This window comes from Pyricularia grisea, assembly GCF_004355905.1.
Source record: "Pyricularia grisea strain NI907 chromosome Unknown Pyricularia_grisea_NI907_Scaffold_1, whole genome shotgun sequence".
NCBI lineage: Eukaryota > Fungi > Ascomycota > Sordariomycetes > Magnaporthales > Pyriculariaceae > Pyricularia > Pyricularia grisea.
This window is the reverse complement of record NW_022156716.1, coordinates 3,483,180-3,506,061: the sequence shown is the minus strand read 5'-3', so window position 1 is coordinate 3,506,061 and position 22,882 is coordinate 3,483,180. Positions and strand designations below refer to the sequence as shown.

The following is a 22,882-nucleotide window of genomic DNA, read 5'->3' as shown; positions in this document are numbered from 1 at the left end:
GACCCAAGATACGATCTTCGCACTGGATTGGGGGGGCATGGACTCCGTCGGCGGGATTAAATCCCATTCAGCACCTGACGGTCAAACCCTGAACATCGAGAAGACGTTAGTTTCGTGTCGAGATCTGGACCACAAGGCATCCTTCGCTTTCCGTGTTTTGGGAAGAGAAAAAGTCGATTTGGAAGGGTGGACATGACCGGGACAAATTGTTCAACTCCTAAGGGAAACCCGTGTTCGATAGTCGACACGAATATACCGCGAATGGGGTGTATCTACGAGTCCTTTGCCAAAGAGATTGCCGCAAACGTGTCACGCGAACTTTCGGACAGGATGCAATGCACTGACGCCTAATGTAAGTATTCCAGGGAGTCTTGCTCGAAGACTAGTTTGGGTTTGGGACTTGTGTATAACTAACTTAGGATTGGGCATGGTCCGGCTCTTTGCGTTATCGTGCACGTTTCTAGTCACTGTGTGGTGAATGAATATACTCCGTAGGTCAATAGCAAGTGACTGCATCAAGGACATTGTTAACTTGGGGCCACTAGACTAGTCAGTAAACTTAATATATAGTCTCCAAACGAAGCATGGTTTGTCCTGGGTGAGGTTTCTCGCCGCCACACACCCCCGCAAACCTTACCAACCTTTAATTACATATTTTTCGATGTATCTACCTACATAGGTATCTGAGTATCTGTGTTGGTAGTCTACCCTTGTATCAGCCCACACAAATCTTACAACTTGCTACGTGCAGAGATTGAGCGGAATGTAACCCATTACTCAATAAGAGTACAGCCATGCACTTGATTTGAATCTTCCTTCCTTCTTTTCTTTTTATATTTGCCCCTCTTGTTCGACAAATTGCCCCTGTTCGATGTCAAGGTGACTTGTATGCGAAACGGAAAGTAACGCTCAGATACGGCGAGTTCAAGAAACAGGCCCGCATTTTTATTCGGGCCGGAAAACAAGGTCAAGAACTGGCCAAGTTGCCAAAATGATAAAAGCATAAAACAAGTTTGTTCTGACCACCCTGGCCCTATATTCCAAGACATTTTCTTTCGACATTTTGCCATGGAGTGAACCCTGACGATCCAAGCGGGATGACCCGACAGAACGGTCACCAATAGCAAACCACTAAGCCCTGTAATCCAGGGACCCGCAAGCCCTCGTAGCTTCCCCAGCTTCCAAGCTTAATAACCTAGGCGAGTTTCGCTTCGATGCATCAAGTCGCTAATTCCATGTGCATACTTACGGGGTCTCCAAGACTAAAGCAAGATTTGATATTCTATGTGCTCATTTTTAGACTCGGCAGCTTTTCCAGGAATCTGAAGCTTCTATATCGTGATGACAACAAAATTGTGGCAAATACTGGTATGTTTAGACTTAGTACATCTACCCTTCTCACTGCTTCCACTTCCATAGTGTCCTAGGCTTCAACCTTCAGACTCTAGCCTTCGTCAACCTTATTTTCTGCAATGTTCCGAGCTTTCATCACCATCACAGGTGGTCTTTGGGCAAAAGACGAGCGAGCCCTAGACGCCCTGGATGATATTGAAGAATTCTATGTGGAAAGCTGTGTCAGCAGTCACAGTCAGAAGGGTGAAAGGTTGACCAAGTACCTGCAGAATATTCTGGTGTCATCCTGAGCTACCCAAAATCCATGAATGTACCCTCTTTATATAACCTGTACCTTTTCACAGAAAAGAGCGGTGCCAGAACTCCGATCCGACATAGCCTTGACCAAAAACCCACAATCATAGAACAGATGACAAAATCTCAATTTAGACTAGGTTTTTGAGAATGCCCAGCTATCGGACAAGACGTCAGCCCCCTTCTCGCCAATAGCGATGGCCGTCATGTTTGTGTTGCCGCTGACGATTCTCAGGAACAATGGTCATATCAACGTCGTACACATTACGGTGGGCATTCACGAAGCCTTCGGGCGAGCTTTTGCCGCCACCGTCTCGCGCTCACCAGCAAATGCCACGTCCTGCCCGCCGTTGCAACTAATGTACGTCTAGACCACAGTGTCACCTGTGGCATCATATTTAACAACTGGGGACCCTGTCTGCGCCTGCCGTACCGCTGTACCAATAATCGCCCGTCCACGGGGCAGCTCCAGCGTGACCGCGGTAGCTTTTTATATTCCTTGCCTAGCGGAATTTCTTTTATACAACCAAATCGTAGCAGGGGTTTGGCGTGGGCTAGAGAATATTCCTGAGTCGGGGGCGGAAGTGTAGGCAGGCGAGAGCCCTGTGATGTGCAAACTTCCACCGCTGTAGGGGTATAGTGTCAAGGAGGGCATAGTCATGTTTTCGACGCCTGGCTTCCGGGGACGTATAGGAACAAGAAGGCCTCCTTAAGGGATAGTTTATAAAGCCTTGAAACTGTGCGAGGCTCGGGCCCCTGTAACGATGAATATTCGCGACTCCTGGCATTTTGTCCCTGTGCGAGACATTGGGAGCGAAGATAAAAGCATCCTGCATCCTCCGTCGCCAGTTCCGACATCCTTTGATTCTAGGATAAATGAGGTTCTAGAACTAGAACTAGTTCTTCAAAACACTAGCGTGGTCTACTTACATGAGGCACTATCAATTCCCAGTTTTAGTAAGCTTATTGGTAAATTCAAAATCATGATGAATAATGACGAATATTCCATACATAGTAAGTGGCCTCGCAAAAACACCTGGCTCCATACCAGGAATATCGTTGCCATTTCATACCTGCTCTGCCAACTTTACATGGTATCCCAGTCTCGGGATAAAATTGTTTGCAGATGAAAAGTGCACTAGTGCAGAAATCTGGATCCCAATACTTGGACGAAAATGCGCAGTTTGGCTGGAAGCATTCTTCCCAACATCAGATTGTGCGAAGTTGTATCGGTTGACGATTGGACCCTTTCCCCATAACCAGATGTAAGTCCCGAATCTAGGTTCCGCTTTCAGATGGGATTGATAATCACTCAAGAAAACTTACGTCGTACACAGCCTTCCCCCTCGAAGTTAGCCGCCGGCTAGTTTCGTGATAAGAAAACCTTCCCGTTTCCCTGGATGGCCTGTTTGAGGTGACCAAGACTCAATCTACTGAGTTGTCGGCCGTCGGTACGCTCACATGTCTTGGTGGCGCCTACCGGGCCCCTCTTATCGTCACTATGTTGTTTGCGTAAAAAAAAAGAAAGGAAAAAAAAAACAAGGAAAAGACAAAAGTGAGGGCACAACCCTCTTGGGGTTTAATATGATCCCCAGACATGATATCGCCACCTTGTTAACTCTGCTTCTACCAAACTACCGTGAGCCTGGAAAAGTGTTACCGCTTAGCTGGGAGCTGTCCTCCATTTTAGAATACTGTACGGATTAGTGCCTTCAGTCTTCAACCAGTCTATTTATGTGCCCTTTTGAATCGGAGACTATATAAGTTTCTTTTTATTAAGAAAAAGAAAAAAAAAAAAACCTTACACACCTCTGTAGCAAGCGACTCCTGCAATGCAACATGGGTGCTGCCGATGACGATTTTGCCGATCGGATCAAGGTCCAGGGCTGGTCTATGTATGCAGTAGCATTGGTGTTCATAGGACTGCGCATGTAAGTTGAAAACAGCATCGAGATATGTTTTCCCCAGTGTCTATACCGGGCTTATCTATTCCACATTTTAGAGATTGACTCAAGTTTCTGCAGGTATGCGAGCATCACAAAGCTTGGCTGGAGGCACCTGCGTCTTGATGACATATTGATGGTTCCCGCCCTGGTGAGTCCCGTTTTCAGCAGTCATGGTTTTGGACAAGGTCTTTTGAATCATATGGTTGACGTATCCTCAACATAGGCTTTGTATACAGGACTCATCGTGGGATTAAACGCCGTAGCAAGAGGAGGCTCGATTCCGTATCCACCAGACGCCGCTGGCCCTCTGACCGACGACGACATTCAGCTTCGCATCATAGGATCCAAGATCGCCATGTGAGTAGCCCTTCTTCCTTTCCACTCGCTCACTGCCAGGGACAAAACAAAAGGTTTTCAAACCGAAACTCGTCTTTTAACCTTTGACTGTATATTACCAACCTCCAGCGTCAACGAACAATGCATGCTCAACCTCCTTTACATCCTCAAATGCTGCATGTTAGTTCTATACACGCGCCTCACCCTCGGAACCAACTCCCAGCGTCTGGTCCGGATGCTGTCCGTGTACGTGGCGCTCTGCTGGATGTCGACCCAGGTGACCTTCTTCAGCCACTGCCGGCCCTTTTCGGACATGTACACGTTCCCTCCGTCGTCGCGGAACTGCGCCACGTTTGAGCATTACGAAGTGGTCCAGGGCGTCCTCAACATCACGTCCGACTTTTTGATGCTCTGCGTCCCGATCCCGCTCGTCATCCGCGTGCACATGCCCTGGCGCCAAAAGGCCATGCTGCTCGTCGTGTTCTCGACGGGCAAGTTTGTCATCATCGCCGCCATCTTGACAAAGTACGAAGACCTCACCACCGACTGGAACCCGCAGTACATAATTTGGTACATAGTCGAGACCAGCGCCGCCGTCTACGTCGCAAACATGCCCATCATCTGGCCCTTGCTCTTGCAGTGGGGCCACGGACTTGGGCAAAAGTCAAAGTTGATGAGGGAGAGCGACGAGCCCGTGTTGGGCGCGCCAGCGTTTGCCATGCCTGTGTTTGGCGGTAGTGCTGGTGGTCTCGACGGTGCTGAGAGCTTTGTCGGGAGCGCCGAGGGTCGCAATCCGGTCAACAGGCGCCACAGCGATGAAGAGTCCGAGATCGACATACATGCAGCCCTCGAGTCTATCCCGGAATTTCTGCCGCCGCCGCAGAGGTCATATATAGCGCCGAAACGCTGCCTCGGGGGTATTTCCACTCCGGTCCTGGCCTCTGAAAGCAGGAGAGAGGGCGGCAGCGGGAATGGGACTGGCGCGATGGGAACCCGTACAGATTTCAGCCGTTGGCCGAAGCTAGCGAGTAAATAACGGGCACCCAATAATGATGAAAAGAAAGAAAAAAAAAAAACAGAAAGTATCCGGCGGTGCCACATGAACATTACGCTGTGGTAACCCTTGTGGTGCAATACGGAGAATGCAGCAACATCATGATCGACAACGTCGCGGGGGGGACGCACGCAGAAATAAGACATTAATCCATCCTCAAAAAGAGCCATACAAGCCCAGCCAGCTATACCCACTGCCACTCGCCCTTGATCCGACCCCGACTCTCGTCAGCAAGCATTCTGAAGGCAGCAGGCGACAGGTCCAAGTCGGTCGGCTGGCAGGCCTCGCAGCGGTCCACCACCGTCAACTCTATCGAATCCCCGCCTCCGTCGGCAGACACCCGGATCTTCCTGCCGCAGAGTCGGTTGTTGTTCGGATTCGCATCCCCACCGCCCGCCTCGTCAAACAGCTCGTGCCCGACAGCAACCACCATGGAGTCGTCATTGTCGTCCTCGCCGCAGGCGCCCAGGCCCGGGTTGTAATACGTCAGCTCTCCCTGGTACGTCTTGCCGTCCTCTGGGAGCGGCATCTTCCCCCTGCCGCCGCCGGAACGGGACGAGAGGCCGGCCGCGAGGCCGATGATGAGGATCAGCAGCGCGACGAGGGCTGCGAGGACGATGAGGAAGACGCGCCTGCGCATGCCGAGGTACTTTCTGTGCGGCGGCAGGATCCTGTCTAGACGACTGGCGCCGGGCTGCGGTTGTCCTGCCTCCTTGTGCGCGAGGGCCGTTTCGCCAGGGGCCCGTTCAGGGTCATGGTGTTGTTGACTCCCGGCGTCTCCGGGCATGAATCTGCTGAAACGGCTTGGTTTTGGGGTTCGCGTCTCCCATTCCAGGGTTGGTTCTGGGGCGTGGGGGTTTGTGTTTTTGCTTGTTCCTTCGGGGCCAGCTGTTTCCATGACTGCAGGTATGATGGCGTCTGCAACGGCGATGAAGTTTATTGATGGATCTTCAAAGCTGGGATTATGCTTGGGGGGGTTATTGCTGTTCCAGAGTGGGCCAATATCACCCCGCGAAGGCGTCAATCAACCCTTTTGTATCTGTTATCATGGCGGCGGGAGGGAAACGATGCTTGAATCTACAAGCGATTGGTGGCTTGTAGATTGGCGACAGTCATAATTGGTATCATTGGTATCGTTGGTGAACAAAGTCCCAAATGGAAGATGGATAAACAAGAAGACAAGGAGGAGGCAAACCTGTTCAGGGAATGTTCGTCATGATCGACATCCAAGATTCCTGAATGGGGATCCCGTCCGGGCCACGCTAAGCGATACTGGGAAGTTTAGGGGAGAACCCCAGCCCTGTGGGGACGTTGAAGATGCCCTTGCGGCCACTGAAGTAGCGTACCAAACTCAGGGACACTGAACCACGTGGTACAATTTCGACCCTAAATGATCCTCTCAAGCCTCTCTCTCCTTCTTGGTTCTGCCACTTTTTCAAGGTCTCGAAAACCTGGCGATGAACAGGCCTAAGATATCTTCATTTTCTAATGTCGCATTGGATTTTACTCAGCTGTTTCGACGTCACTTTTTTCTCGACCCACTTGGTTAATTTGAACATCAAAACAACGACACTCTCTGTCCGTACCTGAGAGTGATTGTGACCTGTGAGACCCGAGTCGTTGGTGCGATACGACCGTTGTACGCGATACAACCATGCGCGTCAACACAACAGCCATGCATTCGTTGTACCGAAATTTTTCTGGTCCAATTTTTTTTTTAATATTTTTTTTAATAAAAAAAAATTGATCAAAACACTTCAGGGTTTTCAGTTTGCAGATTTTTTTTCGGTAATCTTGCACTGACGGCCCACGGACCGCAAAACATGGTGTGATGGCACCTCGATGGCTCAAACACCCAGACAAAATACCTCCTCCAGTTGCGTCGAGATCTCATGTGGTGACATGAAGCCAGGTTTTTGGGAATCCGTAATGCTCGAACTGTGGCCTCCATGGGATATGCTTGGCGAAGCTTTAAGATTCTCGGCCGCCTTGCACGCCGTGTGCTATCCGAAGCCGCCTGGTCAAGAAAACCATATTTTTTCTTAGGCAGCTAAACTGCCAGGGGACGGGAGGTGGCAGATGCATGTAATCTACAACAAAAGCAGCAACCACAGCACCTTTGTTCAATACCCTGATCTGGTCGTCTTGATCGATCGTTCTATTGCAGTCTATTGATGAAGAAAACAAGAAGTTACGCAGACGGATGTATCGCCGATAGGAGATTACTCGGTTACATTCTGGTTAATGCATACTCGACGGGCCCGGAAAAGCGCCACATATGGGGGTACGTACTATAGTACCTAGCACTCTGTGGGTTCGGGATGCGGGAAAGACAATTTCAAGCTGGATTTGACGGTTGAGAGATGGGATGGTCCTGCGACGAACCATCTTATTCACAGACTTGCCACGGTGCCGTCATTTAGTTTGTTCTCGAATAGGGGTTTGGGGAAAGGGGATTAAGTTCCTCCATCAAATCGATCACTGGGATCGTAGCAGAAGCCAGTGGGGAGTAAGTTGAATACCTACTTTAGTAGATAATATGAGCTGTCAAAGCCCTTGCTTGCTGGGTGGATATAGGGGATGGAGTCTAAAGGACTGATTCGCGCAAATGCCATCCTTCAGTGCGAGTCGGCGACCTGCTTGAGTCGTGACTGCGCCCCAAAGCAGAGTCTCGAGGACATTAAGGGGCAGCCAGAGAGAGCGCTACGAATCTTGTTGACAAAAAACATGCGCAAAATGTCAAACCGCAGCTCAAAAGGCTGGTCAAGAACATGGTATTGCTCCCGAGATGGCAATCCCCATCGGAGGGTCCCAGTCTCTCGCCTACCCATCTCTCCAGAGCTTGTATCTGTGGTACTCGGGAACGGAAGACGGACCGGGCACGGGGAAACATGAACACCGATGCAGCCCTGCGTGCTGTACGGTAGACACCCAGATTCTGTTGTGTGGATCTTAGATGGGGATCTATACCATGTAGAACTGGGATTTTGCCAGGAGGAAAGACAACAAAGGGGCGCGTGCCCCCGGTCATGTTAGAGTACATGGCGATAGTTCTCATTTAAAACATGGCTCTTGCTGCCCGGGGGGTATTGTGGGGGCTTGGCAGTAATTAAAATAGCCTACAAATAGTAGTAGGTTCCCCCCTGTGTTGGGTTTTCATATTGAGCCACTTTGGGTTGTTGTCAATGGGGCTGTTGCGAAAGCTTAAATCTCTGAGATCTGCGCCTCTTCTGCTCTCTTGGCAGTAAACTCATCTATACACACGTCACGTTACGAATAGCCCGTAGTCATACGATGTACACTAGAATTTTGTTTTTACCAGGTGTTTGTATTACTGTTGCACCGTATAATTTGTACGTTACTCGGAAAAAGTTATTTTATCGTATTTCTTTTGGGTTCGCTTGTGGCTTTGACTGGATTGTGTTGCATCGGCAAAGCAAGCAGCCGATTTGGCGACCTTGAAGGTTGAGTTTGGAGGAAGTAGAAGCGATGATAATTACTCTGGTAATGATTGACAATGTGAGTAGTCTTTTCTGCCTTGGTTTCTGCTGCAAGAGATTGCAGTACACAGTTCGCAGCTAGGTACGTAAAATATAAAGTATGCGTATATATATAAAAATTAAAATAATAAAATAAAATAAAAATCGAATTGATGGTGACTGACTATCTTGCTGCATGATATTGTACCTCCCTACCAACTCCCTCCTTTATCTAATATGACACTTGAAAAATCAAAGGGTTAACCATTTTTCTACACATTACGTATTTCTACAAACTTGCACAAATGTAGGAGAGAGCTGCGATTCAACGATGCGCCAAAACTTGGTCCGGGATCAACGAAGCACAAAGGAAGCTCCCGACGGGTCTCTGATCCAAACCCCACTTGTCAATTTCGCTGGAAACTTTACTTTGTCGTGTGGTGGAGTTCTTTCACCATGCTGGCGGTATTTCCTCTGCTACATACCTATGGTACCCATTCAAACATGGAACGAGGAAGGAATTGACAGCCCTGTCTGTCCACCTGGGTGGTACTCCTCAAGGCTCGAATCCCAGCACGGGTAACTTCCATGTCCATGTTTCTGACTCTGTGTATGAAAATCGCTTGACTTTTGTTTTATCTAATTTACGAGACGCTGACCCAGGCGCGGCATAAATATGTTGGCCGTCCCCCTCACGCCGAACATTCTTTGTTGAATCTCTGACCACCTCACCGTCTTACCTCAGTCTTTCCTTTAAACTCATAGGTCAAGGTCCTATTTTTCTTCTGTTCAATCTTTCACCGATTTTAATCTTCTATAAAAAAAATATGAAGTTTTCACTATCTGCTTTGGCTTTGGCCAATGCCGTCTCGGCAACCCGGTGGATGGTCTACTACGACCAGTGAGTTCAAAACATGACATGTCGAAACAGAAACAATCTGACATAAGGCTGACCCCTCCAAAAAAGATACCACACGACGGCTCCTCCTAACAAGACCATCACCGCGGGAATTACACATGTCATCACTGCATTTGCCCAATCAGACTTGTTCCTCAACTCTACGGGCCAATACCAGCCCTTCAAGTCGCTCACTGATGTCCGCGCCTTGTTCGACAATGGAACAAAGGTCTGCATGGCTATCGGTGGATGGGGAGACAACACCGGATTCAGCAAGGCCGCCCTTACCGACGACAGCCGCAAGGAGTTCGCCAAGAACGTGGCTGCTACCGTCAACAGGCTGGGCTACGACTGTGTTGGTAAGTGGTCAAAGGAAGGATTTGACTCTACTTGAATTGCCTTGTAACCAACTATGGCATCTAACTTTCGTCTCAAATCTGATCATAGACATGGATTGGGAGTTCCCCGGCGGCAATGGCGCCGACTACAAGCAAAACCCCAACTCTGGCCGTGTGAGCGAAATTCAGACGTTCCCTCTGCTCCTTCAGGAGATCAAGGCTGCCATTGGCACCAAGGAGCTTTCGATCGCCGTACCGGGTAAGGAGGTCGACATGATCGCCTACACTGCCGAGCAAGTTCCCAAGATCAACGCCGCCGTCGACTTCATCAACGTCATGGCCTATGACCTGATGAACCGCCGTGACAACGTCACCCTGCCCCACACCGACGTCAAGGGCTCTGCCGCCGTCATCGACAAATATATCTCTCTTGGCTGCGACCCCAAGAAGCTCAACCTGGGCTTCGCCTTCTACGCCAAGTGGTTCACGACCGCCAAGGGTGTCACCTGCACCACCTCTAGCGGATGCGCGACGGCCGTCCTCGAGGATGCCGACGGTAACGACACTGGCCTCTCGGGCGCCTTCACCTTTGAGGCCGCCAACTATGCCACCACCCCCACCAACCTGACCACCTCCCCAGACTCGTCCTGCGGCTCCAGCACCTTCTACAAGTGCTCCGAGGGCAACTGCTGCAGCCAGTACGGTTTCTGCGGCGATACTTCGGCACACTGCGGAACCGGCTGCCAGTTTGGCTACGGCAACTGCACCGGCTTTTCCACCAAGGACTCGTTCCAGAAGGCCCTCGCCAACGGCAAGACCGACGAAGCGCTCGGAGCTCAGTGGTACTGGGACTCGGAAGCCACCCTCTACTGGACCTGGGACACCACCACCCTCATGAAGAAGAAGATCAACGACATCATCCTCGCAAAGGGTCTCGGTGGCGGCTACGCCTGGTCTCTGGGTGAGGACACCTTCGACTGGACCCACATGGCTACCCTTAGGGATGGCCTGAAGAAGAAGTGCAAGGCTTGAAGAAGAATCAAGAATATCAAAGCCGTTGGGGGCAATCAATGGAAGGAAGTGGGGGAAATATCAAGGTTTAACTGCGTTTGAACCGTTTGTTCTTGTTTGTGTTATTTATCAAGATTCTATACCTTCGCCAACTGGCGTCAATAACTTTTCCTATAGTCGAATTGAAGACTCTTCCTTAAAGCTGTATCTTGTGCAAAGAGGTTATCACAATTTCTGCTGAACACGCCAACGTGTTAGGAATTAAATCGAGACGACCAACATTTGGCGTAACGTGGGGGCTATTGACTTTTAACAAATCCTGATTTGAGTCAAGTCTAAAATATGGGGGTGGGTTCTTTTGATGAGCTGCAACTTTTGAATACGATGATATTGACCCGCGGTTGTAATCCGGGATTAAGGACCGGCTAAAGTTTCCCGGTTGGCTTGGGGTCTACTATATCTGAAATCTCGACTTTACTTTTTACATGCTCTATCGCGGACATAAACGTCCCTTTGTATATTTATATCCACTCCATTCATTTGATGCCGACAGAAAATTCACACACAGCTTTCCCCTAAAGACTGTTAGTAAACCCTCAACGTCACTATCGCCAGACCGGACCGTTTGTTCCCCTCCGAAAAAGGAAAAAAAAAAACAAGGCTTTGTTTTATTTTATCCCCCCACACAGGCAAGCAATAAAGCTGGCGGGCGACATTCCTTCGCTTGGGATGACTGCATGATGCAGCACGTCGTCGCGCAGCAGCGAACGAGAAAAGCAAACAAAAGATCGCCACTCCTCTCCATCTCTCTCTCTCTCTTTGCTGCGGTTTTATTATGCCAAGAGTCTTCCAGCCTCAGTCATATATTGGTTTCTTTCCCGTACCCAAAAAAAGAAACAAAAACCTGGAAAGGGAAGGTAGTATGTTTCTCTCTCTCTCTGTTCCTCTCTCGTAATCATATCAAAGCATCCTTCGGTACGAGAAACCGAGATCCTGGCACGAATCACAGCTTGAGCGGTCAATAGTTCCATGCACAGAACGGCCTTGACCATTCCACTAGCAAATGCGGGAAGGAGGGTTTCTCGGGCCAGATCTTGCAGCTGAACATGGAACGGTGATTAGCCGGCGCCGGGTAATACGAGGACGGCCGATGGCGGGAATGGGAGAGAGAGGGAAGGAGGGAGGGGAAGCTTTGTTTTGGTGGTTGCGGGCTTCCAAACCGTGCCGTCAATATTGTCACCTGACACCCCTCAAATCTTTCCTTTCATCCTTTTTTGTTCCAGCTTATCGTGCTTGCGTAGACGGCTTGCGGTTCCATCGAAAATGCCCCGACTGCTAAGGCCAAAGATGGTCAAGTTTCCGAGTCGAGATGGATGTGTTAATCCCGCATCTAGGTCCAAGGGAGGAGACGAAAATCCCTTTTCTTCACTTACACGACGCTCGGTGGTCCGAAAATCGGCCAGACCCGCGTTCACTTTGATGATGGTAGAGATACATGGTGAGGAAGTAAAGACACTCAGAAAAAGAGATAAAGATTACAGGAACATGCCTCCCAAGGCTCGTCAGGCCTGACCCGCCAATGTCTCTCATTCCATTTGACATTTCTGATACTGTATAGGCAATCAGCCTTTTCTGTATAAGTGTCTATATCGCAGACGACCACCATGCTTCCCTCGTGCATCCTCGCGCTTGTGTTGCCATTCGCTTCTGTTTTGGCCGCTCCTTTCACAGGGCCTACACTTCCCCCGTACCTCTCCAGCGCGGCTCTCGAGGAGCTCGGCAAGAGACAGACGCAACAATGGCGGACGCAGAACTGGGGCAATGAGTTTTCCAACTACACCTGGTCGTCGGGACCTAATGGGCGGTTTGCAGTAGACTGGAGGCAGCCCAATGGCGGCAACTTTGTGGTGGGCAGGGGATACAGTCTAAACAACAACAACAGGTTAGCCGTTTTTCTTTTTTTTTTTCTTCTCTTTGCCGTCTCGAACATATTTCATCAGCCACCATCCAGAAACGTATATGCTAAACCACCACTCATAGAATCTTCAACTACTCTGGCACCTTCACCGTCAACAACCGCGCCTACATGTGCCTGTACGCGTGGACGGTGAACCCGCTGACCGAGTGGTACGTCATCGAGAACATGGGCGTGCACAACCCTGCCGACAACCGCAACGCCACGTGCCACGGCCGGATCCAGAGCGACGGCGGCACCTACGAGGTCTGGTCAAAGTGGCGCATCAACGCGCCCTCCATCATCGGCGACGCCGACTTCCAGCAGTACTGGTCCATCCGCACCCGCCGCCACGTCGGCGGCACCATCAACACCACGGCCCACCTGGATGCTTTCCGCCGCGCCGGCCTGCCGCTGGGCACGCAGCAGCCCGTCTTCCTCGCCATCGAGGGCCAGGTCGGTAACGGCGCCGCCACGCTGACTGCCGGCGTGGCGCCCACTACCACCGTGGCTGAGTCGGCTACCCCGACGGCGAGGACTGAGTTGGTGCCGAGTCGGGCTTGTACGAGGGTGTTGTGAGTGCGCCTTGGGTCGTGCAGGGGGGTTGGATGGATGGATGGACCAAAGGACTGCTCATGTTTGTATGCTATGGTCTGGAAGGAGATACAATATTTTAGAAGACTTTTATGAGGACTCGTTCTTTCTGCTCCTGGGCTGCTTGTTATAATGTGTAATGAGCAAAGGCCTTGATCATTTGTCAGTCTGTACCATTCAAAAGTGAGTCTGACGGGTTTTGGACCAAAGGATTTAACTGCCCAATGTCCGCATATCCTATGTCTACCGTTTTGTTTTGGGGTTTTTCTTTTGGAGATACTTCCGGGTCTCACCATCCACTCTCTTGACACGAAATATCAAACCACTCATAGCACATACGGCTGTGACCCTGATTTTTTTTTCATGACACCAGACACGCTGTTAACATGTCACTTTCCCACTCGATTGAAGATGAACTTGTCACAAACTTTGCTTCCCTCCCAGCCACGTAGGCCGCAAAACCCCTAATACTACCCAACCCGTATCAATCTTCAACAATCAGAGGCAACGCAAGGCGATCTCTGTGTTCTCTACATACTGTTCAGTTCAGGGTCGAGCGGTGCTTGGAATATACTGTGCTGCTCGGTCAAGAAGGGGACAGCCATATTCGATACTAGTTATATTCTAAATCTAGAAAGAGGGTGCGAGTAATCAACCACGTAGATGAGGCGTAGATTACTGCAATGTCAAAGTAGCTGAACCAATTGGATACAAAGCCGCCAGTCCCCATTAGTCCGGGAGCTCAAAGATGGAGGGAGTGTAGCATCGACTTGTAGTTTACTATGACATCAGCCTGTAAGCAGAATCTTTGCGAGCTTGTCCAACAAAAAGCTATTCCCCCTCTATTCATTTTGTCGGGTATAGAGAGACTTCAGTCATCCAGCTGGACTTTTTGAGGTAATAGTACCTTACAGGCTCTTCCGAGTATAAATCTCTTATCAGATGCAGCTAACGGCATATCCCCGAGTAAAACAAGCTGGCTAGAGCGCAGGGATCATATTTAGTGCATCTGGCGGGGACGTGATGTCCTCTTAAATTGAGTGTTAGGACAGAGGTCTGTGTTGGTCAGTTGAGGCAAGTTTGATAAACTCGGATCAGAGGGCATGGCCATTGAGGGTTGGGTTGCCTGCGAAGTCAGAGCTAGGAGTCGGAACCGATGTGTGGCATGCAGAATGCTCAGCCACAACGACCAAATCCTTTATCTCAACATCTGCGGGTGTTGCAACATGCAGTTAAGTCAGTCAGCAAAGTAACCCAACATTTACTTTTTTTGAGTGGTTAATAGAAGTTGCCTTCAATCACAACAAAAGCACGTTAGACAGGAGAGGAAGAAAAATACACCACTTGCACAGATAGAGCTCCCAAGAAACCATAATGACAATATTGAACACTGTCAGCGATACCTTCTCAACACTGATTTGGCACCACTCGTTACACAAAGAGGTGAGTTGTCAGCTGGAGACGTATCTTTTTTCAACCCAATTTCGACCTCTCACGCTAATCTTGACCACTGCAGATTAAAGAATTGGACGCGCGGACCGACGTCCAGGACAATATTTACAACAACTTCATGGGCATGCTGAAGGCAAGCGGCCCTGATCCTGATGACCGCGCCGGGATCGTGCTCGCACGTAGCACGGCAACGAGCAAATACACCAACGGCATGATAGAGCAGCCTTTTAGCCTAAAGGAGTCGAGGGAGGTGAGGGCAGAGTACTTGAGGGAGCTGATGGAGATCAATAATGATTTGCGGCGGCGGGTCGAGAAGCGGGGCTTATCGGTCAAGGCTGAGGAGGGCATTCCAAAGGTGTGAGGCTTGTATAAGTAATTTGTCGGGGGGACGATAGCGTGCGCTTATGGTTCGGTGCTGAGCTTCGTATCTGCACCGTAAGCTTGATTTCAAAAATGGGTATTGGTAAGGCAAAGAGAAATTCAAGGTGAATATGCTTGACTCATCTCTCGCTGACTGCATTCACACAACTCCGGTTCCCATCCTCTGATTTCGTTGTATCAAGTGCTATCCTGCCACCCGCCGTGGCACTGTCATCACTTTTACAATTCCAGATTTAGACGATGAGGGTGTCCATAAGCTGGAAGACACACCGCTGCGCATCCAAGGGGACGGCCGTTACTTGCTTCCCTCTGACAGACAAGGACCAGTTTCGATGTGATGACACGAAAAGCCCCTTATCCTGCATCTCGCCAGCAAGAAACCCCGTCTCCTGCGCATCCCCTGCCATCAAAGCAGTCCCCAGGATCGGGCAAACCTCGCCATCGCACTCTACCAGGAACCAATCCAGCGCTATGGTTGTCATCGGCGCAGGCGAGTAGTAGCGTAATCGCGCCGCCATGAACTCGTGGTGGACCCTCCACAACGCCGGCGTGCGTCAGGCTTTGTCTCCGAGATTCGCCGCATATGCACCGCCGTGGCGATTGATATGCGCCAGAAGATAGGCCATAGAAGGGTGCTAACACCTACGTCGCCTCCAGGTGAGGTCACTCCCTCCTAACTGCCCCGGAATTGATCCGGAAGTTGGAGGAGCCGGCGTATAGCGATGGTGCACGCCTCAGTGCGTGATTGAAGAGATATAGACTTGCCCGTAGAAGCAGGGCTCGGAATCGTCAGGGCGGTCTCGACAGTCGAGATTGTGTGTTGCGCAGAAGTCGGCAGTGTAGTCGAAGACACAGTCGGACGCCAGAAATATATTCTATATCCCTCTCGGCTCCACTAATCCACCTTGAGACCTGATCATCATAGATCACAGTTCAGGTCCGCAGGCGCTGTTTTAATCCAGCATCTACATCAATAATAGCTCGTTTCCATCGGGCGAGGGGGAAACGAGAGAGATTCGGCGAGCTCTCGGAACTTATAGCTCTGTGTGAGTTAGCCGGCTATAAGTTATGAAAGCAGATGTTAGAGGACCAGTGCTGTAGCCGTTGGTTGAGTGCATGCTGCCAGTACTCGGCCCTGTGGCTCTAAAGTACAGGGAGGCATTCTAGCTTCGACTGGACATGCGTCATATTAGAATAGATGAGTGTAATGGAAAGATTCACTTCTATGACATGGCGCTTGGAGATAATAGCATCTTCTTGCTTTTCTTTCCGTGGATGCGATAGCTTGGGCCTTGAGCTTGTTTGTCAGTCGAGAAAGGCTTTCAAGATCATGTTTACCTTTGTCGTTTCAGCAGAGCACTCGCCCAGTGTATCCACTTCTTTGGACACAGATGTTTGTTCGACGACTATAGACTTTAAACATTACTGTAAACCTCATGGATTGTTGGAGATGTTCTGTTCTTGATGTCTCCCTCATACAAGTCGACCAGGTGACTGATTGCACCGGTCTTCTTCTCAATAACCTGCTGTAGGGGCGATTATCCCCGAAGCTCGGGAAGGATGTGTTGCTTCCTCGCCTTGTACTCACAGAAGATAGATGAGAGATTGTTCCTCCTCGATGGATGATCTCGGCTTGAATGTGAGAAATTACTCGCGCCGTCGTCATTTTTCTCATCCGCCCGTGATCCCATGGCAAAGGACTAACCGCTTAAAATGTCGAGTCCAGTCCTGAAGCGCTCCGTCTTCGATGCATCACTTACCTGACCCCTTATCCATTCGCACAAATTAAAAAATACATGCCCCCTATGCCTGAGCCCTTTCCGGGAAAGCCTCCTATAGGGGCTGCGGCCAGAACATGGAACGGGACAAGGCGGACTTGCAATCGATCATTTAAACACCAGGCTAGTAGCTGATTCCAGCCTCCCCAGACTATCGGCTGTATATATTCAAATACTTTGCCAACCGGCACGTTATCGTCATGGAAGACAAACAGTCCGCTCTAGGGCCCTTAATGATCCGGATTTAGCTGGTATGCGTTTATCTGACTGCAGTTCGCCATTTCGGGGAAGGGATCCAAAACAATACCGCCAGCTCCGTTGATCCTCGGGCGAGGAAGCCGTGGCAGCCTTTTCCCGGACCAAGGCGAACAATGGCGTCCAGTGCTATCGGATCCCTTCCGCACGAGCTGGTCTGCATGCCGTCCGGGCACGCGCCGTGGCTAATGCCCGGCATCAAAGACCTGTGTCATTGAAAATCATACCTTACTGGAGCTCGAGCTCACCGCCCCCAATTCACTAGCAGATTTGAGCTGGGAATCTCCTTCAGTCTGACGAGGAATGTCGAAGGACAAATTGTAAAATACAGAGAATCGGAGTGGAAAGCGATCCGCAGCCATCAATACGATTGAGTTTTGTTTTCCAAGATGACACAGCAAGCCTACGACGTAAAAATCTCGATTCAAAGTTGCAAATGCAACGGTGTCGACTCGAGTAGTACGGTAACGAGTTGTTTCTTTATCGACCGACCCTATCTGTTTCTACGATTAATGTCACGAGGTAGTAGTCCCTTATCAACCGTAAAGTTGACTTGCAATTGGCCAGTACATATTCGACCTTGCGCGTATAGCTTCGTAGTGAGTAAGTGGGGAAAAAAATAAGTATCAAACTCGGAGGTTTGACACTTCACAGGGACCGTTTTGATTTGCAGTTTCATGGTGAAAGAGTCCGAGCGATTCCTTTGATCCAGACGTCATAGTTTCCGGCCCCGGGGGAAAAACGTTTAGGATGGGCGGAGGAGAAAAAACTTTAGCTTGAAGTCAAAAGAAAGCAATCCGAAAATCCCGTCGATACAGTGCGGACATCTTTGGTGTCGTGGAAGCTGTTGATCCCAAAATTTTGCCAAGTTTCTTTCTACAATACCGGAACATTCGAGGCTCGGTCATGACAATCGGAAGCGCGGATCCTTTCTTGTTGTTTTTTTATGACGTCTTCTTCTCTGGTTGCCACTCTCTTTTCATGAGCTTATGTCTGTTTGGGTTAAATGGCATAGGTAGTTTTTTAAGTTGGTGGTTGTTGGGAGCATCAAAGAGGAAGAACTGTGTGTTAGTCATGGCGCTAAGTAATCCGATGAGAATGTGATTTCGAATTTGAATCGTTTTTATGTACACCTAATATGCGGTACAACGCAAAAGGTTTACTGCTAGCACCACAACGCTGTTACCAGTCAGTACTCTCTTCTAGAATAGGCGGCAGTTAAAAATGAGTTAGCCTATCCAAGAGTTAATACTCCCAATAACACATCCACTCCGAATGCCTCGCATAACACTGTATGATTATGTTGTGATGAAGCCCAAAAACCAACTCAAACTCGATTCTGAGATTCAAAAGTAGTCCCATCAAGGCATACTGGAGCCCAAGAGTCTGTACGCAGTAAAAACTCTAATGAAACAAAATCAAGACCAACATACAGATAACCTCCTCCGTCCAGCCCTGCCATGGAATTGTTCTAGTCGAGGCCTAGCATAGCGGATAAAGGACAGAGTTTTTTTTTTCTTCTTCTTTCTTTCTTCCTGTGCCCTACCCGAAACCCCGGAGGAAAAGAAGCACACACACCCCCTCCTGAAGGAAAAAAAGAAAACAGGGGTGTGCATAGTAGTGGTTAGTGAGTGAGCGAGTGAGTAAGTTTACGTGGTAGGTGAGGGAAATGGGCAAGTAAAGGCGGAGAAAATCCCGGCGGCACGACTCGCTCCGCAGCTTTTCGGGGCCTACACCGCAGCGTAGTCCTCTCTCCCCCTAGGGGCCCGGACACGCCGCCGGTTTAAACCTTGAGCGCCACCCCTCTTTTTGCTGCTAAGCTTTTTTTTCTTCATGTCCCTGGCTTGGGATGAACGATTGTCAAAAAGGAAGAAGAAAAAAAGAACAACGAAACAGAAAATTTCTGCAGCGGGCGTAATGCAGGAGCAGAGAAAAAAGGAGAAGCTCGACAGCCACGATTCTTGCCGAGACACATAGTGAGGAATGTTACCCGTGCATTCAGTATCAGAATTCGAAGAATAAAACACCTCCTTTTTCATTTTTTTTTTCAATGTTACGGTGTGATGATGCAAGTAAAGGACAAGATGGCGGGATTGCGTCCCGTCCACCGTTGGGGTCAAGTTTCTGAATCGCAGCTCAGTGCCCAAAGATTCGTGCATGCGTTTTCAACATGAAGGAAGCAGGTTTCGCAAAGTCGAGTCAACGCTGACAGATTCGGTGAATGAGTAGCTGATTTTAAGCAACGTGGGTTGTTTGGATGATCAGTATTGCAGATCATATGCAAATCACTTGAAAAATACGAAGTAGCAGTCAAAATAGTAGTTGTAAGGTAAGAATCATTTTGTATTCAATCCGCCACAGCCAGCAGCATCCTCGTCGCATTAAGACGAAAATCGTATGAATGCGTACCCTTGCTAAAGATTGAGGAAACAAAGCTAAATAAACTCCTGAGTACCAGACCCTTCTACAAGTAGTATGCCTAAAAGAATCCATCTATGACAATCTCTACCGGAGAATGCAGAATGCGATGCTGTAAATCAAACTCCCCATATGCCTCTCGTTGGTAATAAAAAAAAAGATAGAAACCGGACAATGCGTGGACCGAGAAATAAAAGACATGTTGCGCGCCGGGAAAACAAAAACAAAACAACCGAGACATGAGGGGAAAAGAGTGAGAGTATGCAACCATGGTATCATGTGAAAAGTAAAGAGAGGAATAGAGAATTAGGACTGCAGCCAGTCCATGTTCCCGTGACACACAGGGATATGGAATAGAAAGATGGCAAATCTAGTGTATAATATTGACACCCGACAAATACATGAATCGTGGTGTAGCAAAGGGGGGGTATCATAAAAAATGGAGGGGGTATCTTTCATTCGGTGAGTTGTGCTTAATCGGCACAAGATGCTTTATGGTGTCAACATGGAAACAAACGGCTCAGCCACGTAGGATGCAAGGACCAAGGGGGGAGAAAAAAAAAAGGAGAAAAAGAAGAAGCGCTAGAGATCTCAGTACGCTTAGGGTTCTTGGAAGACCAACAGACAGAAGAAGTATGGTCCTGCCAATTTGGCGTATCAGAGGTCGAAGTGCGCGGACCCCCACAGAGTGCTTAAGTGGCATGTGACGGTGCGACGACGCTAGCGCAGCGCCATGCCGTAGCGACACCGCACATTTGCGCCCGCAGCGCATGCGTGCAAAATCGTCGATCGTCTAGGCGGATGTAGATGTTTTCCCCCCTAAACAGTCGGAAAAATTGCAGTGACTTGGTGCACGTAGGAGGCAGTTGGTGTCAATCGACGCGTGGAGTGACAGCAAGCCAGTGCACATTCGCGTGTGCGCGGGGAGAGGCCCAAGCTTCAGCCTATGCAAAGGCGTTGTTTGCTGTCTTGTGCACCGTTCTTGGGGCGCAAAGAAGCAACTATGCAGGTTGTTGCATCATCGCCTGTGGAGCGTTTGCCACACGTCGAGCCTCGAGGCGCGTCCAGCGGGCGCAGTGAAGAGGAAAAGCCATGTTGGCACGCCTAGTGCTTCTCTTGGCTCTTGCTGCTGTGCTGTGATTTGTGGTGTTGGCGATGAGATGGCGAGGGCGCGTCGTAATGTGCGCGAACCTAAAGAAAGAAACTTTATCAGTAAAGCTGGGGTCGGATCGCCGATGGGTATACACCGGGGGGATAGATGCGCTCGCATACCCTTTGGCGTCCCCTCTCTTCCTCCTCATCCTCGTCGCTCTCAATCGTTCTAGCGCTGTCTTCGCCCAAGCTAAACCTCCTCCTGTCCTCCTCGTACCATGCACTCAGCGGCTTTCCTCCAAAAGTCAAGTCGTCGTCGTCGATCGGCGTCGCCATGAGCCACGCCTCTGGTTCTGGCATCTGATGCGAAGGGGTTTGGTAGTAGTAGTAGTGATGCATCGAGATGGTTGATGAGTTGGCCGATGAGGCGGCGTTTTGTGAGGTGGAAGCCATGGTTGCGCTGATGGAGTAGTGATATTCGGCACGGGCGCTGAAGTTTGAGGTCGACCTGGAACTCGAATCGCTCTGTGTGCAGTATTGACTCCGGGTGGATGGTGTGCGGTTGACGAAGCGTTTATTATCCGAGTTGTGATTTTTGTGATGGCAGTGATGAGGAGAAGGCTGTGGAGAGTTGGCAGTCGAGGTGGTATATTTCGACCTCGGACTGTGGTGTGTGCTCATGAGGGACCGGGCAGCTCTGTGGTATTTGAATGCAGAATAAGCTGACAAGCGGAATTTTTCGGTACAACAGACGGGGGAAAGTGGTCGGGAGCAGCGGTCTAAGCCTGAATTTAGTTTCGGAATGGGGGAAAAAATAGGTGTCAGGTCCGATTTGGCGTGGAACGGAAGGAGTAGCCTCGATACGCAAACAGGTTTAGTCTGTCGCGTTTGAAAAAAAAGGAACAAGATTTAAGGTAAAGAATTGGCAGTCTTGACGAGAAATGGACTGCACGCGTTTCGGGGTAGTTTAATACGACCTAGAGTAGGTGGTACTGAGGGTGGATGGATGGATGGTAGGGGGGGGGCGTGTGGGTTGTCGGTGTTGGTGGCTGGCTGAATTCCACAAAAATTGGCCAGAACCAAAGACTGGGCTGGCTGCCTTGTTTCGGTCGCGGTCTGGCCAGGGCGTACGTCGTCTTTGGGTTTGTTTTCCTCAATTGGATTTGAACCGCGTCGTTTGCTTGTTTTGCGACTGGTCAAAAAAGAGATGGCCGAAACAGGTCGAGTCGAACAATAAAAACCCCCCAAGCATATAGAGGCGACGGGTTCGAAAGTCTGTTGTTGTTTATGTTGTGGTCGACCTGGGGCTAGGCCAGGCAAGGCAACTCAAAAACGATTAATGCAACTTGATTGGAAGAGCAAGCTGCGAGCAATAAATAATAGGTGACAAGATTATTGCAGATTCAAGACCTGATCTGATGGTAGACGGCTTGTAGTATTGGGTTGCTGCCTTGAATTATATGGTTTTCTTTTCTCGTTGACGTCGTTAATGCCTAATCAATGTGACTTGTGAAGTGTTAAAGCCGATGATGTGTTGGTGTGCTCGTGATCCTTAGTTGATGCTGACGTTGATTATTAAAATGTCAGCTAACACAAAATTTTTGTGAAAGATCGGGCGGGAAGGACACGGATTTAATATTTTCTCTCGCAGAGTAACAATCAAGGGTTTGAGTGGATGTGATGAGAAAAAAAAAATTGACCACGCTCAAACTGATAGACCCATCTGGAGGGGCGTCGTGGGTCATCGCCACAACATCAGACACAGTCAAGCTCGCAATCAATCACCGCCAAGACGACCGCAAAATACACACCCAATGAAACTGGATAAATGAGTCGTGAACAGCGTATATAAAGCCCTGTAGGGACGTACCTGGGTAGGCCTGTAAATGAATGCACACTGTACAGTATGCAATTTACCGGTAAGGCCAAGACGCGCGAGTCGTTTGTTGTACAAAATATAGATATCTCTATTGTTGGATACCGCCTTGGTTGTATGCAAGTCGGTGACGACAGATATAGTGAATCAATGTGGCGATGCGCGGGCGATAAAGTAGATTGATTGTTTCGACGTATGTGGGCTTAGTGAGATGAGATTGCCAACATGGGCAAATAAGATAGAAAGGTAAGCTTGGTAAGGTAGGTGGTATATGTGGCAGAAACTGTAAGAAGAAAAAAGTAACGGTTCAGTCAATCAATCGTCAGTATAAGCAAAATAAATAAATAAGATAAAATAAAATAAAAGCCTTTCA

The 22,882-nt window shown here is 49.3% G+C and overlaps 7 protein-coding genes across 7 annotated transcripts; 4 read left to right on the top strand and 3 right to left on the bottom strand.

The window, feature by feature from the left end:
- Window positions 1–3,486: 3,486 nt before the first annotated feature.
- On the top strand, window positions 3,487–4,965 carry PgNI_01032 (uncharacterized protein; the record flags this gene model as incomplete). Its single annotated transcript, XM_031121109.1, has 4 exons — window positions 3,487–3,578; window positions 3,672–3,741; window positions 3,817–3,950; window positions 4,059–4,965. 4 exons carry the CDS (start codon window positions 3,487–3,489, stop codon window positions 4,963–4,965), a joined length of 1,203 nt encoding a protein of 400 aa, XP_030987837.1.
- Window positions 4,966–5,167: 202 nt separating this feature from the next.
- PgNI_01031 (uncharacterized protein) lies at window positions 5,168–6,032 on the bottom strand (the record flags this gene model as incomplete). The annotated part of the gene is made up of 2 exons (XM_031121108.1): window positions 5,168–5,939; window positions 5,992–6,032. The coding sequence occupies 2 exons, from the start codon at window positions 6,030–6,032 to the stop codon at window positions 5,168–5,170; spliced, it is 813 nt and encodes a 270-aa protein (XP_030987834.1).
- A 2,798-nt stretch (window positions 6,033–8,830) lies between these two features.
- On the top strand, window positions 8,831–10,911 carry PgNI_01030 (uncharacterized protein). The gene is made up of 3 exons (XM_031121107.1): window positions 8,831–9,363; window positions 9,430–9,719; window positions 9,808–10,911. The coding sequence occupies exons 1-3, from the start codon at window positions 9,290–9,292 to the stop codon at window positions 10,728–10,730; spliced, it is 1,287 nt and encodes a 428-aa protein (XP_030987835.1). The 5' UTR covers window positions 8,831–9,289; the 3' UTR covers window positions 10,731–10,911.
- Window positions 10,912–12,011: 1,100 nt separating this feature from the next.
- PgNI_01029 (uncharacterized protein) lies at window positions 12,012–13,307 on the top strand. Its single transcript, XM_031121106.1, has 2 exons — window positions 12,012–12,651; window positions 12,750–13,307. Exons 1-2 carry the CDS (start codon window positions 12,374–12,376, stop codon window positions 13,240–13,242), a joined length of 771 nt encoding a protein of 256 aa, XP_030986465.1. The 5' UTR covers window positions 12,012–12,373; the 3' UTR covers window positions 13,243–13,307.
- Window positions 13,308–14,631: 1,324 nt separating this feature from the next.
- On the top strand, window positions 14,632–15,070 carry PgNI_01028 (uncharacterized protein; the record flags this gene model as incomplete). Its single annotated transcript, XM_031121105.1, has 2 exons — window positions 14,632–14,700; window positions 14,774–15,070. 2 exons carry the CDS (start codon window positions 14,632–14,634, stop codon window positions 15,068–15,070), a joined length of 366 nt encoding a protein of 121 aa, XP_030986464.1.
- Window positions 15,071–15,323: 253 nt separating this feature from the next.
- Window positions 15,324–15,608, bottom strand: PgNI_01027 (uncharacterized protein; the record flags this gene model as incomplete). Its single annotated transcript, XM_031121104.1, has 1 exon — window positions 15,324–15,608. The coding sequence occupies one exon, from the start codon at window positions 15,606–15,608 to the stop codon at window positions 15,324–15,326; it is 285 nt and encodes a 94-aa protein (XP_030986467.1).
- A 3,837-nt stretch (window positions 15,609–19,445) lies between these two features.
- PgNI_01026 (uncharacterized protein) lies at window positions 19,446–22,627 on the bottom strand. The gene is made up of 3 exons (XM_031121103.1): window positions 22,504–22,627; window positions 20,814–22,195; window positions 19,446–20,732 (listed from the first exon to the last, which is right to left on the bottom strand). The coding sequence occupies exons 2-3, from the start codon at window positions 21,312–21,314 to the stop codon at window positions 20,646–20,648; spliced, it is 588 nt and encodes a 195-aa protein (XP_030986466.1). The 5' UTR covers window positions 21,315–22,195; window positions 22,504–22,627; the 3' UTR covers window positions 19,446–20,645.
- Between the last annotated feature and the right edge of the window lie 255 nt (window positions 22,628–22,882).

Excerpts from the sequence above, each read along its gene's own strand:
- PgNI_01026 (XM_031121103.1), bottom strand. The coding sequence starts at position 21,314 with ATGAGCACACACCACAGTCCGAGGTCGAAATATACCACCTCGACTGCC. Across the intron at positions 20,733-20,813 it reads AAGAGAGGGGACGCCAAAGG|GTTCGCGCACATTACGACGC; the intron begins GTATGCGAGCGC and ends TTCTTTCTTTAG.
- PgNI_01029 (XM_031121106.1), top strand. The coding sequence starts at position 12,374 with ATGCTTCCCTCGTGCATCCTCGCGCTTGTGTTGCCATTCGCTTCTGTT. Across the intron at positions 12,652-12,749 it reads AGTCTAAACAACAACAACAG|AATCTTCAACTACTCTGGCA; the intron begins GTTAGCCGTTTT and ends CACCACTCATAG.
- PgNI_01030 (XM_031121107.1), top strand. The coding sequence starts at position 9,290 with ATGAAGTTTTCACTATCTGCTTTGGCTTTGGCCAATGCCGTCTCGGCA. Across the intron at positions 9,364-9,429 it reads TGGATGGTCTACTACGACCA|ATACCACACGACGGCTCCTC; the intron begins GTGAGTTCAAAA and ends CCTCCAAAAAAG. Across the intron at positions 9,720-9,807 it reads GCTGGGCTACGACTGTGTTG|ACATGGATTGGGAGTTCCCC; the intron begins GTAAGTGGTCAA and ends ATCTGATCATAG.